The sequence below is a fragment of the Meriones unguiculatus genome, chromosome 3 (assembly GCF_030254825.1).
Source record: "Meriones unguiculatus strain TT.TT164.6M chromosome 3, Bangor_MerUng_6.1, whole genome shotgun sequence".
NCBI classification, from domain to species: Eukaryota; Metazoa; Chordata; class Mammalia; order Rodentia; family Muridae; genus Meriones; species Meriones unguiculatus.
This window is the reverse complement of record NC_083351.1, coordinates 18,446,983-18,465,728: the sequence shown is the minus strand read 5'-3', so window position 1 is coordinate 18,465,728 and position 18,746 is coordinate 18,446,983. Positions and strand designations below refer to the sequence as shown.

The window sequence follows — 18,746 nt, the reverse complement described above, 5'->3', positions numbered from 1 at the left end:
TTCTTATTAAAAACAACAAAATCTTTTTATTAAATCTACTTATGTATGGATGGACACACAGGATGCATGCACATGCATACACAAACATGGTTGGGACATATGCCATGGTACACGCACAGAGGTTGCAGGACAATTTTCTATAGTTGGGTCTTTCCTTCCTTCTTTACAGGGGATTTAGGCAGGAGACTCAGGTTGTCAGGCTTATGTGGCAAGGGCTCTTATGTGCTGAGACATCTTGTCAAGCCCCCACATTCGGTCTCTACCTTATTTTATGAAATTAGATCTATCATTGAACCTGGAGCTTGTGATTGGCTAGACTGGCTGGTAGCCAGTAGCAATGGCTAAAGATAGGTATTCTCCTGTCTCAGTCTTCCTGGTACAAGGCTTTTTATATAGGTGCTAGGGCTTGAACTCAGGGTGACAAACCCTTTTACTCAGCTCATGTAGCCCACGTTGGCCTGGGATTCATTATCGGGCTGAGAATGACCCTGAATGACTTTGTTTTGTTTTGTTTTTCAGATTTATTATGTAGACAATGATCTGTCTGCATGTACACCTGCAGGCCAGAAGAGGGCACCAAATCTCATTATAGATGGTTGTGAACTTCCATATGGGTGCTGGAAATTGAACTCAGAACCCAGAACCTTTGGAAGAGCAGCCAGTGCTCTTAACCTCTGAGCCATCTCTCAGCCCTTACCTGCTCATTTGTCTAACTTATTAATTCATTTGTTCATGAACTTTGAAGCCCCCAACTCTGACCTTCTGATCCTCTTGCTTCCATATTCTAAGTGCTAGGATTTGATTATATGTGTGTCTGTGTCACCAAACCTGGTTTGCAATCAATTACCTAAGTGAATCATAATACTAACCCTCTTGGTTGCTACTTGCTTATTAAAAAAATAATAATAAGAGATTTTAAAAATGCTGGCTTGGCGAGACGGTTCAGTTGTTAAGAGAACTGACGCTCTTCCAGACACACAGGATCGATTCCCAGCACAAGCACATCCATGGCATCTCACAACCCTCTGCAACTCCAATTCCAGAGGCTCTGATGCCCTCTCCTGGCCTCCTTGGCCACAGTACACATGTGGTACATAGACATACATGCAGGCAAAACACCCATATACATAAAATAGAAATACAAAATATTTAAACATTTTTTAACATTTGTGAGGGTGTCAGATATGATGGAGCTAGAGTTACAAGTGGCTGTGAATTGCCCTGCATGGGGTGTTGGGAACTGTAGTCTCAGGTCTTCTAGAAGAGCAACAAGTGCTCTTAACAGTTGAGCCATCTCTCAGCCCTGCCTGCTCATTTGTCTATCTTATTAATTCATTTGTTCATGAATTTTGAAGATCCTCCTTAGCTCCTTCCTTTCTACAGGAGAAGAAACAGGCTAAGAGAGAACATAAGACTTGGTTGCTCATATGACTTCCAGGAGGCATGCTCACATACATATGAATGGATTGAGGGATAGCAAGATGGCTCAATGGGTGAAGAGTCTGATGACCCAAATGAGATCCAAGACCCACAGAGTAAAAGACAAGAACTGACTTATGACCTCCACATGTACCATGACATGCATGTAACTCCACACAAGCAAATAAATATGTAATAACTGTAAGTGGATCTTGAGTTGGCCAGATGGTTCTGAGAAGAACATAGAAAAGAGATGGGGTCCACTCCTCACATCACTGGGATATTTCCATGGGACACGCTATACCAATATAACCATGCCCACAGCCAGACAGGTGCGGCTTGTCTTGCTCACCTTGACAGAAAAGATATTTGCTGTGTGTCCAGTGTGCATGGAGAGCAGCTTCTTGTGGTGCAGTGGGTCCCACACGATGGTGTGCTGGTCATCGGAACCAGAAGCCAGCAAGCTGTGGGCAGAGTTAGGAGCTCGAGCTTGTCAAGGCCCCAGGCTGTCTCTTCCCCAACCCCATTCCCAGAGGATACACAGAAGTCAAAGCATAGGAGGTGTTGTAGAGTTTAAGGTTAGCCTGTAAATATTAGTAGATTTTATTTTACTTTGCTAAGAATTTTCCAATATTCTCCCAATACATCAGCCTAAATTAAACTAGGGTTTGGATGTTATCCAAACTTCTGTCTATACTTGAGTAATAGTTCAACTGTGTTGACAGTCATAAGCTTAAGAAATCAGAGAGAAGCTGGGCTTGATGGCGTACATCTTTAATCCCAGTACTGGGGAAGCAGAGACAGGGGGATCATTGTGAGTTCAAGGCCATCCTGGTCTACAAAGTGAGTCCAGTACAGCCAAGGCTACACAGAGAAATCCTGCCTCAAAAAAACCCAAAACCAACCAACAAAACAAAAAAAGAGGGAGGAGGGTGGAGTTTATGGGGGGATACAAAGTGAATAAAATAAATACAAATACACATATACATACAAACAAACAAAGAAATCAGACAGCAGTAGTTCATCTCCTTGATAAACCAAGATGAGGAACCCTCTTCTCCCAACTCTCTGACCCCTTCTCTAGCCCCAACTAGCTCATACTTACTCTCCTTTCTCATTCCACTCCAGACAGTTGACACATCCTGAGTGACCCTGGGGAAGGAAACAGAGGGTTAAGAAGAGCTGATCAGACAGTTTCAATGAGACACAAGTGCGGTTAATCAAGCAAACAGCCTCTCCGTCAGCAGCTGCCAGAGCCATGTAGGCCTAGAACTAAAATGCCCCCCATCTCACAGCATAAAAGTGTTTCCACACGCGGTCTCAGCTGACACTGGACACCTGAGTTATAAAGGGCAGGTTTCACCAATCCCACTTTGCAGGAAATTCATACATGAGTAAGTACAAAAACCAAAAAATTTCTGCCCCTAATCCTTGGAAGGCATACAGTTCCTTCAAAGGACAAGTTTAAGGACAGAGTGCTTGCAGCATCTTTGTGGTCCCATGCTTCATTCCCATATTCCTCCATCCTCACTCCTTACAAAAGGCAGACCCTAAAGATTAATGCAAAAAGGTAATCTGAGCTAGACTATTTATCCTAAACATTTTAGTTAAGAAACAGAGAAAGTGGGGCTGAAGAGATGGATCAGTGGCTAACAGCAACTTACAGAGAACTCAGGTTCGATTCCTGGCACCCACATGGTGGCTCACAACTATAGTGGAAAATGTGGTGTCTTTAAAAACCTGTTATGTTATATGAACATGTTTTTGTTTTAATCCCAGGTATTGGATATGGGGCTGATTCAGATTATCCACAGCAGCAGACTATTTGCCTCGTGTAGGGTCTGAGAAGGGCTCTGAGGACTCGGAGAGGGAATAAATGCCAAAGTCCAGAGTGTTGGGGGGGCTCCTAGAAAGAAGAGCCTGCTGCTCCCTACTGCTGCTCCTGGTTGCTGTTGATGCAGTTTGACAAGAAGTTAGAAATATCCTGAAGCGAAGATTGGGCTTGTCCCAAGGAACTACGTTCCTAACCAGCAGGAAGTAGTAAAGAGATCTCCGCCCTCTAACCTTCTCTTCTACCTGGTGTTGGAAGGGATTGGGGTGGAGAAGGGAAGAAGAGGTATAAAAAAGTAAAGTAAAATTGTTAAAAAATAGCACCATCACAGCACTTGGGAGGCAGAGGCAGGTGGATCTCTGTGAGTTTGAGGCCTACAGAGTGAGTCCAGGAGAGCCAGGGCTACACAGAGAAACTGTCAAAAAAAAAAAAAAGGGCACCTACACACAATCACCTGAAACTCCAGTAGTTCAGGGGATCTGGTGCCCTCTTCTGATTTACTTATTACACGTGAAATAATTTTAAGAAAATAAAATGCTTCCTGAGAGCATGGAGATTGCTACTGAACTACCTGCCTGAAATCACAACCAAGTGACCCAGAAAACACAAATCCATTTTTCTTGTCAGTGACGGTTTCTGGAATTAGGCCTAATCCAAATAGTACATAGAAAACAGTAGCATTTATGTGGCCACAGTGATGGGCTGAGAGGTGAACCTGGACCCGGAATCAGATGTCCAAGAGGAAAAGAAGCCTCTGGAGAAGGTGTGCTCCATTCTCAGGAGAGCTGGGGTATACGGGTGCCCTGCTTTAAGGAAAGCAGGCATGTGGGTGTGACTGACTCCTGAAACTGCTGCACACGTTTTTGCCACCTTGAGGGAAGGCAGCTCGGGGATGAAGTCAACACCCAGAGGCAAGCTTAGCCCATCGTCTTAGAAAACGGAACCAGACTGACTACAGCAACAAACACAGACTTCCTCCTGACCCTCAGCTCGTTCAAACTGGACTGTTACCTGTGGTCTAAAATATCTAAACCAACAATTCCAACCTGTTCTTCAGGTGTCAGTGAGCAAGGCCTGTGTTTCCTGTTGGCTCCCACTGCCACCCTACATTATAGCTCTGTGGCTCTGTGATTGTTTCCACCAGACTGAGGCCTACAAGCGTCCTGCAAACATCCACAGTGCATTCCAGGTATCTGCTGCTTAATGGACCACATGAGTCTAATGAGGAGACCTGAGGGGTACAAACACATCTAATTTTCCAGCTGTCCGGTCAGAGAAGGCCATTCTGTCTTTCCTCTTCCTCTCCTCTGAGCTGGAACGCATTCCTTTCAGGCCCTGCACTTGAGTGTACACCCTCTGCTCAAGCCTGCCAGCTTACCCAATGACCTAAGGCCTCTTGCCCTCTCATACACGTGGTTGTAACCCCACACCTGTATCTGAGTCAAAATCATTTCTATCTTTGTGCCTAGAGCCTCAGCTTCATCTTGATGAATGATGAAGGGCCTTGGATGACAGCCACTTGGTGAGGGCAAACATGAGAACTTGTGCAGGCCGAAAAGCCTCCCTAATGATGGCTCGCCATCATTCTGGAACTTGCAAATGTTGTCTGAGGTAGCAAAAGGAACTTTGCAGGTGTGATTACGGTTAGGACTCTGAGACGGGAAGATGATCCTGGACTGTCCAGGTGGGTCCAATCCAGTCATGTGGATCCTTAAATTCAGAGACCCTGCGCTGGCTGCAGTGAAGTAGGTGGATGAAGGTGTGAAAGGCTCTACCAGCCACTGCTACCTATGAGGCAGAGGGAAGGGCCAGGAGCCAAGACCTGCAGCAGCCTTAGGAAGCTGGGAACAGCAAGAAAGAGAGAAAGAAAGAGAGAGAGAGAGAAAGAAAGAGAGAAAGAAAGAGAGAGAGAGAGAAAGAAAGAGAGAAAGAAAGACAGAGAGAGAGAAAGAAAGAAAGAAAGAAAGAAAGAAAGAAAGAAAGAAAGAAAGAAAGAAAGAAAGAGAGAAAGAAATTCTACTGTACCCTCCAGCCTCCTGGAAGGACAGAGCCACCACACCCTCTTTTTAGCCTGGTGAGGCCCAGGTATGGTGGTGCACACCTTTACTTCCCAGTACTTGGTAGGCAGAGACAAGAGGACTTGTGTGAGTTTGAGGCCAGCCTGGTCTACAGTGAGTTCTAGGACAGTTAGGACTTAATAGAGAGGCCCTGTGTCAAAAGCAAACAAACAAAATAATGTGGAAGGCGGCAGAGCCCTGCTGCAGTTCCAGAGGACCTGAACAGAGATTCTGAACCCATGTATGATAATGTTAGGGAGAATTGTAGACATTTGGTCGTGACCTCAGTACTTCTTTCTATAAGGAAGACTAAGTTTCAGAGACATTAAATAACTCTTTGTTATTATGCTCTAATAAGCATCACTACAAAGGAGAAAGGTGTGAAGAGAAAAAGGAAAAATACATACTTATATACATATATTTTCAGATAAGGAAATATATACATCAACTAAATATCATCCATCCACCCATCCACCCATCCACCTACCTACCTATCTACCTATCTCTCTGTGGTAGAGTGCTTGCTTAGTACATGAGGGGTCCTAGGTTCAGTAATAACTACCAGACAGAGCAGTGGTGGTGCATACCCTTAATCCCAGCACTAGGGAGGCCCTTCAGGGGAAAGGGAGTCCTGCCCCTTCGTGTAGAGCTCAGAATGGCTACCTGGACTGGAAGAACTGCAACCTCAAACAGGGTCCTGCCAACATCTCCATTTTATCTTATAGTGGAGAAGTGTCATCATGAGCACTAAGAAATCTATCATCCATATTAGAGGGATCTAGGGTCTGCCATGGCCTGACTGATAGTGATTCCAGCAATGGAGGTGATCTGTCACTGGAGGAAATGAATGGGGCAAGGAGCAAGCATCAAAATAAAATATAGTGTAGAGGGCTAAGAAGAGGCAGGAGCTAGGAAAACAAAGGGTATTGAACCAACTTAATTGTTCCGTGGGTTGAAATCTCAATCATATGTACAGTTTTTTAAGGGTATTAACATTGGTTTCAAAAGCATTTGATCCACTTACATAGAAGTAACATTTTTTCCCCAATACCATGTGAGTTCCCATGATTAACAGTTATTAAGTCTAGTATTCTTTTGCATCGGAGCATAACTCCAGCAAGAGAGTATCTATCACTGGAGAAATTTAGGGCTGTCGAGTCTGTTTCAAAAGTTTCTGGTCAGGTGTGTCTGGATAATGGCAGCTGTCCTGGTCCAGGAAGACCCAAGGAGGATGGCTGGTCCAGGGAGGAATGAAAATCTCTCATCTCTGTCTGGTTTGTGATAGTTTTCTCTTCCTCATAGAGGTAGATCTGTGAAATAATCACAAGTGGGGCACCCTGGCAGGAGGGTTGTCTTTCCAGAGGTTATTTCCCCTCGCTCTGCAGGAAGAGAGGAGGCGTGCACAGGTTAGGCTGGTTAAGAGTCTGACAGCACATCAGTCATCTGTTGGTTTAGGCGTAGCAGAGAGTTAGAGGAGTAATGAAGGGCAGCAAGTCAGCAACGTGCTGATGCAGTTCCTCACTGGCACTGCTGTCCCCGGGTGGGCACTGCAGCAAGCAGGCGGCAGGTGTTACAGCATCCCCATCCCTTACTCCACCTGCTTAAAGTGTCTGGGGAGCGAAACAGCGCATGACTTGCGTGGCCCGTGTAAGAAGATTCTCTGTGTGTCTTGGTAACCTTTTAGAAACTGATGCATAAGGCAGGGAAGCCTTAGAAATCCAGACCTTGAAGTTAAATTTGCTTACATGAAGGAATACATCAGCTTGGAGACTGCTAACTAGTAGGATGTTTTTGACTTTTGTTTTCCCTGTAAAGCAATGTTATGATGAGTTAGCATGGGCTTAGCTCCTGGTACGAGCTGTGGAGAGATACTGAGGCATTACTGTTAAGAACAGCCATAGAATGACAGAGGACAAGGCTTGACATGTGACTTTACTTAGAAAAATTAGGAGGTTTGAAGGCAGCTGAGTCATTTTGGGGGAAAGTTTCTTTCCAATGTCCAGTTTCTCCACATTTAAAACATTTTGAATTAGGCTGAGTTGTGTCTATAAAGGCTTGGGCCAGAGAGGAGGCTTGATAAGAGGCAGTCCCAATATCATGGGTACAATCCATCTGCCATATTGTTTATTCTTTAGTCTCTGGCATGCTTGCCCGTGTTATAGGGTCATTCCTTCCCAGATAAAGTTGTTTAGGAGCATTGCTTTAGCCACAGGGTCTGTTATCTTTCTGTCTAAACTGGCTTATATCCTTAGGATAAATTCTGGGAGGGTCTTGGTTGGTTTTGTTTTAGAAGGGCTGGTGGAAAGGCCTCTCCACATCCTGGGGAGAAATAACCCTCACCAAACAGTTGTAATTCCAGTTTATTAATTGAGTAGGGTTTTTTTCCTTGTGATAATCCTACCTGTTGATTAAGTATTTTGTTTTTACTAGTTTCCAAGCTGTGAGCAGGTGTTCTCTGTGTCTCTAAGATCATAGAGCTGGCTGTGGGGGGAAGTAGGGCCACATAATACTGGCAATTGTTGGGGAGGGCTTATCTCAGTGCTTTTGGAAGCCTTGGTCTTTTACGGGTTTTTGCTCTCTGTGGCCAATCTGGAGTCAGGGTCTTTGTTCTCCGTGGCTACTTCAACTTTGCTCTGTGGGGAGTGGGTGGGGGTAGGTGTACATAATTGGTTGGAACTAGGCACTTCAAGATTGCTTGATCTGCACTAAACAACATGATCCTATCATCTGACCAGAAACAGCACCTAATTATTTTATAGGCCCAGGGAGGAGAGAGCTAGCGAGGAGCTGTGTCAAAGGCCGTATATCAAATGTGGTTGTGGGAGTGGTGTCTAGAGACACTCTCCAGATGAAGTCAGGCAGGGAGCAGGAGGCCCTGCTGGGGAGAGGGAGTCCTGCCCCTTAATGCATAGCTCAGAATGGTTCTCCAGACTGAGGACTGCAAACAGCAGGGTCCTTTCAACGGCACTGGACGTCTCCATTGCTACATTCACATCCTCCACACAGTATATACACTACATACTCTACTTGCCTGAATAGGGGACAGAATTAGAGATCCCTTCATGCTTTTGTTCTCAGGTGATGAAAACACGAATTTACTTCATTATATAAAGTAAGTGTCAACAACTTCTTCTGTAAGGGGCCAAACAATAGATATTTTAGGTTTTGCATACCATATGGTCTCTGTGTGAATCATTCAGTTCTGCTGTTGAATCACTAAAACAGACAGACAATACATAAATGAATGAGTGTGGCTGTGCTCCAATAAAACTTTATTTATAAGTGGCAGTGCAATTGAGACTCATATGGAAATGCAAAGGACTCAGAATAACTAAACAATCTTGCAAAAGAACAAAGTTGGAAGACTCACATGCCCTAATTTCCCACTGCTAAAAAGTGGTCCTGGCCTAAGGACAGGCATTTTAATAAATGGTATAGGTTGACAGTTAACAACAGCAGCAACAACAAAAATTACATTTATGGGTATTTAGTTTCTATCGAGAGTGAAGACACTTCAACAGTCTTTGCAATAAATGGTGCTGGGACAACTGGACAAGCACAGGCAAAATAATTAAGTTTGGGCTGGGGATGCACTTCAGTGCTAAGTCTGCTCCCTGATACCATGAACAACCAAAGAATGGAGTGGCAGGCTGGAGAGATGCCTCAGTATTAAAGACTAGGCCCACAATCAAAACCTTAAGGGGGGGGTGGGGCTGGAGAGATGGCTCAGAGGTTAAGAGCACTGTCTGCTCTTCCAGAGGTCCTGAGTTCCATTCCCAGCAACCACATGGTGGCTCACAACCATCTGTAATGAGATTTGGTGCCCTCTTCTGGCATGCAGGTGTACATGCAGGAAGAATACTGTACACATAGTAAATAAATAAATCTAAAAAACAAAACAAAACAAAAACAAACAAACAAACAAAAACCCCCACAAAACCTTAAGAGTAAAGTGGGAACCTCTTTAGAGACCTAATTTTGCCAACAACCCCCCACCTCACTGGATATCTTACTGAATTTTGTTTACATGTACATGGATCAAATACCTACACCTTCTCTTTCAAACAATAAAACTCTTGGAGGAAACAAAAAAATACAAATTTCCATGACTGAGAATTAGCAATGATGACTTAAATCTAACAATGAAAGCAAAAATGCGAAAACAGGGCAAACAAGAAGACTCAAGTGCGTCAAGGCCCCTGCTTCCCAGCCTGATGACCTTAGTTTGACCCATGGGATCTGCACATTGAGTGGAGAGAACTGACTCCTTCAAACTGTCACCTCACCTCCACATGTGTACCCACACATACACACAATACATAAATGTAAACGCTTAAAAAAAAGACAACCAGGCAGCGACCCGGGTGTGGCTGGGGGCAGGAATCTAATCCCAGCATTCAGGAGGCTGAGGCAGAGGCTCTGAAGCTCAACTCAGAGGCAGCTTGGATGCACTATGAAATCTTGTCTCAAGAAATCAACTATAATAACACTGAATTACCATGTAAGTCAGCTACTCTACTCTTGGGTAGATACTAAAGAGATCTGAAAGTATGTCTACACAAAAGCGTGTGTGTGAATGTTCACAGAAGCACATACAAAAGAAAATTTAAGGCCCACTTTGCCACTTCCATGCTACAGTTTAAATAAAGCCTAAGCATTCCTGTGACATTCCTCCAGTCAACGTAACCTGAATTTATGCTCACAGTAAACAAGAAACAAAATGGAAATAAAAGGCAATCAAAACCAGGCATGGTGGCCTATGCCTGTAATTCCAACACTTGGGACTTGGAAGTAGAAGGGAAGGCGTTTGAGAAAACTGTTAGGTACTTTATAAGAAAACTCAAGGCTAAACTAGGCTACAAATAAATACTGTGTCAAAAAACAGTCACAAGAGAAGGGCAATGAAGGCGAGTGAGGAGGTGAGACGTGTAACTGGCTCCGGGACCGGCCCGTTCCATGTGGGCAGACTCAGCCATGCACACAGGAATACGGCACTTTCGTTTGCGTGCAGACTTGTTTTGCTCATTGTCTTGAAACTATACAGTATGATGACTATTTACACACAGCATTTACATTGCATTAGGCATTAAAAATGATCCAGAGAGGCTGTGGAGTACTCAGGAGTATGTCAGTATGTTATATGCAAATGACACATCATGTTGTTACACAAAAACCTGGATGGAGCATTGGAAGATGCTCGTACTTGTGGAAAGTTCTAGAAAAATCCCCCAGACATATTCAAGGATGACTACAAAATATATGTAAGTTTTTTTTTCAATTTTTTAAAAGATATTATTTATTTATTATGTATACAGTGTTTTGCCTGCATGTACACATGCATGCCAGAAGAGGGCACCAGATCTCACTATAGATGGCTGTGAGCCATCACATGGTTGCTGGGAATTGAACTCAGGACCTCTGAAAGAGCAGCCAGTGCTTTTAACCTCTGAGTCATCTCTCCAGCCCCTATATGTAACTTATTTAAGGGTAATACTATGAGCCAGGGGCAGTGCCAACACGCCTGTAATTCCAACACTTGGCAGGCAGAAGCAGGAGGATCTCTGTGAGTTCAAGGCCAGCCTGCTACAAATCCAGTCCAGGACAGCCAGGGTTAGAGAGAAACCTTGTTTTGAAAAATGAAAAAAAAAAAAAAAAGAGAGAGGGAGAGAGAGAGAGAGAGAGAGAGAGAGAGAGAGAGAGAGAGAGAGAATCAAGCCAGTGAGTTCCCAGTCAGGGCCACACAAAGAAACCCAGTCTGGAAAACACAAAAAATAACAACAACAAAAGCAAAACCAAACCCAAAAAAGAAAGAAAAAATCAGGGGCTGGAGAGATGAGTCAGCATTTAAGTAAGTACATACTGCCCACAAAGAGGACCTGAGTTCAGTTCCTGCACCTATATTGGGTGGTTCACAACTGTGACCCCAGTGCTAGGGGACCTGATGCCTCCAGCATCCAAGAGCGCCTGCATACACAGGAGCACACTCACCCGCCTACACCTGATTTAAAACACAAACAAAACTAGCCAAGCGTGGTGGTGTACACCTTTAACTCCAGCCCTGAGCAGCAGAAGAATCTCTGCATGCAGAGGATGGAAAACAGGACACGTGTGCAGGATGCAAGCTGGCCCTCTTACCTGGAGCTCTGCTTCCAGGCCCAGCCGCCGGATAAAGGGATCAGTGACATGGTATCGCCGCTCAAACCTCAGGGCAACCCGCTCCTGGGAACAAAAACAAGGTTGTATTTCCTTTGGTTCAATTCAATGATTATTTAGTATCTTTCTTTTTTAAATTTTATTTTACATGTACGGGTATTTTGTTTCCATGTGCATCTGTGCACCGCGTGCATGCCTGGTGTCTGCAGAGTCCAGAAGATGGTGTCAGATCCCCTGGAATTGAAACTATAGCCAGTTGTAAGCCACCATCTGGGTGCTGGGATTCAAAGCTGAGCCCTCTGGAAGAGCAGCCAACGTTCTGAACACACTGAGCCAGCTCTCCAATCTCCAACAGCTAACTTTTCTATACTCAGCCCTGTGCTGGTCACAGTAAGAAACAGAAATGATTAACAAAGAATTGAAAAAACAAATGGGAGTTTTAGTGAAAATTCTGAAATTTTGGTTTCTTTAAAAAACAGAAATATACAAATTTGTTTTCATTTTAATTCCAGGTAAGGGGATATGGGGCTGCTTTGCAGCAGCTGACTGTGACTTGCCTTGTGCTTTAGCAGAGGCGTGGGTTTGCACCTGGCTAGTTTCTGCAATTGTGTGATGTCTGGAATTCTGGGAAATTTTCAGAATGTATATAGGTGCTAGAGCACAATAGGGGTGGGTTGTTGGTTGGTCATGATTTTCTAAATAGTCATGCCTAAAGGAGGAAGAGGAGGAGGAAGAGGAAGAAATTAGATATCCCGAGAGAGAAGATCAAACTTCCCCGAAGGAACTCAACGCCTCTCACTAGTGAGAAGTAGTCTAGTGATTCCCAACCACTGACCTTATTCAGCAATCTCTTTCCTTTCCTCTCTATTCTCTTTTCTCTAGTATCTAGTGTTAGGGGGTTGAAAGGGAAGAAGAAAAGGGTAGAGAAGGGTGGAAAAAAGAAGAATCCATAAAACAGCAAATGCTGGTTACAAGTGGCACCTAGAAGTGGCTAGGTAGAACGGGAAATTTGATTTGAAATGCTGTAGATAAAACAGGGAACAAAGGTGTGGGGTCAGTAAGCCATGTCAATATGGGAAACAAATTCTAAATAACTAGGCTACTCAAAGTACAGCTATTCCCCAAGACTGGGAGGGACTGGTGACAGCTGTACTCGAAGCTCCTCCGAAATGGCAATGATTTAACGTGGTGGAGGGAAAGAGAGCAAGGAGAATTAACATAGTAAAAGATCAGTTGCTTGGTGAAGAGCAGTACTCTGACAGACAAGAACAGATTCAGTTTGATGATACTACCATAGAACAATGTTGCTTAGCAGCTTTAAGAGTTTGCAACAAAGTTGAGGAGCCTGGGAAAGGTCTACCTTGTTTACAAAAATTATACAAGGTTCTGGAGAAGCCTTCACTGACTTTTTACAAGGATTAGGCTCAGCTGTGAACAAAACTGTACCAGGTCTCGATGCCTAGACAGGTGTTGGCACAGACCTTGGAATATGAAAATGTGAATACTGAATGTAAAATCATTATTAGACCATTAAAGGTGTGGGCAGTGCCTATGGGACCAATATTGGTTCTAACAAGTACCATGCTAATATCAAATACACAGCAAGCTATAGCAAGAGGTCTTTGATATCAAAATGCCTGGTGCTTCAATTATAGGAAGTATGGTCATTTGCAAAGAGATTTTGACCAAGCCACTATATAAGGTCTTAGATCGCAAAATGCTCAGTACTTGGTGGGAAATTCTGTCATTCGCAACAAAATTGTGAACAAGCATCTCTAAAGGCAATGATTTTCCTAAGTATAAACCAGAAAGAAGGCCTAGGCTTCAAGGGATGTGCAGACAATGTGGCAAGGGTTGTCACTGGAGAGTAGATCTAAGTATAGATCCAAACTGATATTCTAGGCAATTGGCTGGCTCCAACGCTGCAGCAAAAATTATGAGCCATTTCAGACAGCAGCAGCAGAGAGTCACCAGGTCATAGAAAAAAAAAAGTGGAATTAAATCAGTCTATATACCACAAGGAAGTGTTAACATCAGAATGGAAACCCCCTAAAGTTGTGCATTGGGAATGCAGATTTGTTTATATTTCCACAGGAAATGAAAAGCTGTAGATACCAATAAAATTGATAAAGAATAGAACTGAGCAGAAGAGGTCTCCTGAAAACATTGGCTACTGACCGAAAAATACTCACTTCACTGAAAATGTCTCTGTTTAGCTGGGCATGGTGGCACATTCCTGTAAGCTCAGCACTCTGGGAGGCAGAGGCAGACAGACCAGGAAGACCTCTGTGAGTTCAAGCCAGCCTAGTCTAAGGGTCCAGGACAGCCTAAGGCTACCCAGATAAACCTTGTCTCAAAAAAGAAACAAACAACAACAAACCAACCAACCAACCAACAAAAAAGAAAATGTCTCTATTTATAATCTCCTGCTGATTAATGGCTTAATACAGAAGAAGAAAAATGTAATGACAATTGGAAATTTTTTTTAAAAAGCCACGGAAATATTTAAGAATATGTTTTTACTTTAATTCCAGCTGTGGGGATATTGGACTGCTTCTCAGCAGCTAACTATGATTTGCTTCATGCTCTAGAAGAGGGGTAGTTTTGCCAGCTGCAGATAGTTCCTACAATTGTGTGATGTTTGGAATTCCGGGAACTTTTCAACGGGTATATAAATGCCAGAGACCCAATAGCGGGGGTGTTGGTTGCTGCTGGTCACAGTTTGTTGAGTAATTGTGAGCAAAGAAACAAGAAGAAATTATACACCCTGACAGAGAAGATGAAAACTGCTCCAAGAAACTCGACACCCCTCCCTAACTAGCAGAAGGTAGTCTAACAATAACGTTGCCCCCTTTCTGACCTTTGACTTTGTTCAGGGATCTCTTTCCTCTCTTCCCATTTTTTTTATTTTTTATTTTTTTCTCTCTCAAATCTAGTTAGGTAGAGGGTTGAAGGAGAAAAAAAGGGTGGAAGAAAGAAGAACCTATAAAGTAGCAAATGCCATTTAGAGGGAATGTTTCCATAGTTAGGACAAAAGGGCATCATCTTTAGGGCACACATACACACATACAAAAATAGCCTGCTGACTCTCAGGTTCTAAAAAAGTTCCTTGCCTTTAAGGGCCACTGGATCCAATAAAATCTCCCAAACCCTCATAAAGACACACCTAAAAGGATTCAGTGATACATGGTAACAGACAAGCATTCAGACTAATGTACACCAAACACTCGGTTCCTATCAGGGCATACGCCACACTCAGCCAGCCACTGTGTCCACATGATCACCAAAGCTTAACCCTTGCTACATAAGTCTACATACCAAATGCTACATAATTCTACTTTTGAAAAGAGGGTTTCACTAAGTAGCCCTATTTGCAACTCACTGTGAAGATGAAGCTATCCTTGCACTCACAGAGATCCACCTGTGTCTGAGGCCGAGATTAAAGGTATATATCACTGTGCCCCTGGCTGCTATGTAATTTAATTTTTTAGTTTAAAAATATTCTAGCATTTAACTTTTCAAAGATACTATCACTTAACAACAAGAAAATTAGAGCACAGGCAAGCAAAACGACTAGTCTTCAAATAGTGACACTACCGCAGGCAGTGGCACATGAAGCCAAGGACTTGGGGTGCTTACCAGAGGCACGCACATGTATGCCTTGCTTGAAACTATTATAAGCCTCTGTGGGTCCCTTTCTGGAGTCTCCCTGGAGCTGACGTTCCAACTGGACCCGATGGCCAGTCACTCATCTCACAGGCATCACTGCTTTCTAGATGCAAACCGCAGAGGACAGGCTACAGTGCAGGGGAGCCTCACCAGGAAGAATGGGCTCGAGCTGTGCTCAGCCTGACTTTCTTAGGCTCTAGCACACCTACAACTTAGTGGCTGGAGCGATGAAGAGGCTACTGTTTGCACTCGTGTGTACACACCCACACGATGGCTTCTCTACGCTGAAGGCTCAACAGCCTACATTAATCTTAGCACTGGAGGCACAAGTACAGAGATAGGGGATCCTCCACAGACTCATGTACTTGAAAAAGCTTGGAGGTAGGAGACCCTGATTTCCGTCCTCAGTCTGCCAGTAGCAAGCTATGTGGCTTTAGGTAAGTCACCAAAAAGGGAAAGAGCTGTGTGTTTGTTCTGGAGTTTTTTGGTTTTTGTTTGTTTGTTTCATCTTTAAATGAATCTATAGGGTAGTGGTTCTCAACCTATAGTTCATGATATCCCTTTGGGGATGGAACAACCCTTTCACAGGGGTCACCTAAGACCATTGGAAAACACAAATATTTGTATTATGATTCATAACAGTAGTAAAATTACAGTTACGAAGTAGCAACAAAAATGTTACTGTTGGCTGTCGGCAGGAGGAACTGTATTAAAGGGTTGCAGAAGGCTGGGACCCACTGTCACAGGGGAAGAAAGGGCCCAGTGCACTAGGTAAAAGGTCTGGCCGGCTTACCTTGATCTGCCTGTGAATGAGGTCTCTAGTTATGTTGACTTTTGCCATCTTCTCTTAATGGTTCAACAGAAGGAAGCTACAGAAGGATCTTCAAGACCCTTGCACATTCCAGCCAAGCCCAGGTCCACAAGACAAGCATTTAATTACCTACAAGGAAACAAAAAACCCCATCAAGCCTTGGGAAATGCAGTAAGGTGCCTTCAAAGGGTGATCCCACTTCTAAACAGCCCACCTGCCCACTCCGTGACTTAAGACACGGTGGGCGGGCCCTGCTCTGCAGTGCGGAAGAACCCCTGAATGGGAAAAGATGGAGAGGACACTGACTCACACGACAGGGAGCTCTGAGCGAGCTCTTCAAGGAGTCACACACCTCACCGGGAATGGCTGTGGATACAGCAGGAAGAGAGTAGTGTGCTCTGGAGTCAACAGATGTCCATTTGTCCCATAATACCCCGTGGCAATCACTTTAGATCTGAAACCCTCAGTGCACACTCCTGCAGCCAAACCAGAACCACAGACAAAGAACGTACAGAATCAAAGGGAACTGTGAAGAGCTGACACATAGACGCTCCTGGAGTGTGCAGGAAGCTCCACACGGCCTGCCCTGCGTCTATCTGCTTGCATCCTTTATAAAGTCCCGTATAATAAACCAGAGTGTGGCTTTGCTATCACTGCTACCACCTATGATGTGGAGACACAAACCTCCTTGTGGAGTTGGTTCACCCTTTCCTCCTTCCACCTTTATATGGGTTTCAGAAAACCAGCTCAGGTGGCCCGGTGTGCTTCATCTACTGAGCCACCTCACTAGCTCCAGTAATTTTTTTAATTTAGAAGTATTTTTTAAATCTCCCATGTAGGAGTACTTTGCCTTCATGTATGTCTGTGCACCACGTGCAGGCAGGGAGAGAGCAGAGGAGAGTACCGGCTCCCTGGGACCTGGAGTTACAGTGGGGTTGTGAGCCACCATGTTAGTTATAGTATCGTGCTCCCCACGCCCAGTCAGGGTCTCTCTGTAATCCTGGCTGTCCTGGAACTCACTATGTAGACCAGGTTAGCCTCAAATTCACAGAGATCTGCCTGCCTCTCCCTCTAAAGACACCCAGCTTTAATACCTTCCTTTTCAGGAACCTGCCAGAGCTGGTTTCTGTTGCTTATAACTACAAATCCTGCCAGAAGATGATTCTAAAGCTGACCAAGAAAGACAGAGGTTAAAAGCACTGGTTGATCTTCCAGAGGTCCCAGCCACTGGCCACCACGTGGTGGCTCACACCCATCTACAATGAGATCTGGTGACCTCTTCTGACATGCAGGTAGAACACTACATACATAATAAATAAATAAAAATGTTGAAAGAAGGAAAGAAGGAAGGGAGGAAGGAAGGGAAGCACAAGAGCCAAAGAACTGGAGGAAGAGGCTTCAAGAAAGGGTCAAACAGCTAGTGAGGAGCCCAGCTAACGCTGTAATTCCAACTACCGTGAGATCAATGCCTGCCCAAGGTTACAGATAGAGCTCAAGAACAGTCTAAGTAACTTAGTAAAGCTGTTACAAAAGAAAAGGGGCAGACAGGTGAGGGAGGGGATGCCCAGCTGGGATTGTGGGTAGAAGAACATGCCCAAGGTCCTGGAAAAAAGTTGGCGGTCATTTTAAACATAAGCAAACAGATTCATAGACATGTAGCAGTTGCACAGAGACACAAGGCCAATAAAACAGAGCCAGTGTAGGGACTCAGACCCAACCCAAAGTGACTCCAAAGCCCATATTCTTATGTATGTTCTTTCCCAGAGTAATGGCCACAGTGAGAATCCAAAGAGCCAACCAAATCCTAACTGCTTATGCATGAGTTTTCTTACAGCATTAGCCAAGTGTTTATCACGTATGAAGCACTGTGCTAGAATGAGAATACTGAGATAAAAGACACAGGGCTTATACCAATAGAGCTCAAAATTAAAGATGTTTTAGTTAAGATTTATGCATGGCTTGAAAAAACAGAAAGAAGCAAAAAGGGAAATCAGGCACACAGGAAACCAGTCAGTCAAGAGGTACAATAAAATACATTTAATATGGACTATTATTTGATACAACTGATGCATACTTAGCTTTTGTCTTATTTTGAGACAGGACAGACAGACTGTCCTGGAACTTGCTCTGGCCTAGGATGGCCTAGAACTCAGAAATCTGCCTGCCTCTGCCTCCCAAGTACTGGGATTAAAGGCATGCGCTACCACTGCCTAGCTTATGCTTTATTTATTCCTGTTCTACTCTGAGAAGAAATGGGTAACACACTGGAAAACCATCCTGGAACACAGCCTGGCTTTTCTCAAGGAAACAAAGACTCAGTGCCTTTCCACAAAATTTTGTGGACACATCTAACTAAATAAAAGATTCACAGAGGAAGAAATACCTTTAAATGTACCAAGGGGCACAGCTAGTTTCATACTCACACCCTAAACTCTCTCAAACACAGAGAATTAGATCTTAAATGAAAACAATGAGAAGATGAAGTCATGACCAACTTTTAAAGTGTTACTTCAATGAGCGCTCTTGAAATAGTCAACAAATCCCATACAGGTGCTTAGGAATGAGACCTGAAATTGGCATACTACAGCAACATACATGATCAAACACTAGAGAAGACAGCAGTGAGAATTCTATCTTGGCTGAAACTAATAATTCTTGAAACTAGTAATTTCAAGAATTTAGTCACAAAAATGTTAATGAACTGGATTTGGAAGGATTAATTGAATCTTATACTAATTTATTCGGATATCTTAGAAGAAAGCACAGAAGACAGCAGGACATTAACCACAGGGAAGAACGTGACAAT

General features: G+C 43.8%; 1 protein-coding gene across 4 annotated transcripts in view; it reads right to left on the bottom strand.

Moving 5' to 3' along the window:
• Wdtc1 (WD and tetratricopeptide repeats 1) overlaps window positions 1-18,746 on the bottom strand; it is a 68,719-nt gene that overhangs the window by 21,396 nt on the left and 28,577 nt on the right. For all 4 annotated transcript variants that reach the window (XM_021643811.2, XM_021643821.2, XM_021643801.2 and 1 more), the window contains exons 2-5: window positions 15,923-16,069; window positions 11,443-11,526; window positions 2,525-2,571; window positions 1,772-1,883 (exon numbers count right to left, since the gene is read on the bottom strand). In XM_021643811.2, coding sequence (XP_021499486.1) covers window positions 1,772-1,883; window positions 2,525-2,571; window positions 11,443-11,526; window positions 15,923-15,970 — 291 coding nt within the window. In that variant the 5' untranslated portion in view covers window positions 15,971-16,069. The remainder of the gene's footprint in view (window positions 1-1,771; window positions 1,884-2,524; window positions 2,572-11,442; window positions 11,527-15,922; window positions 16,070-18,746) is intronic.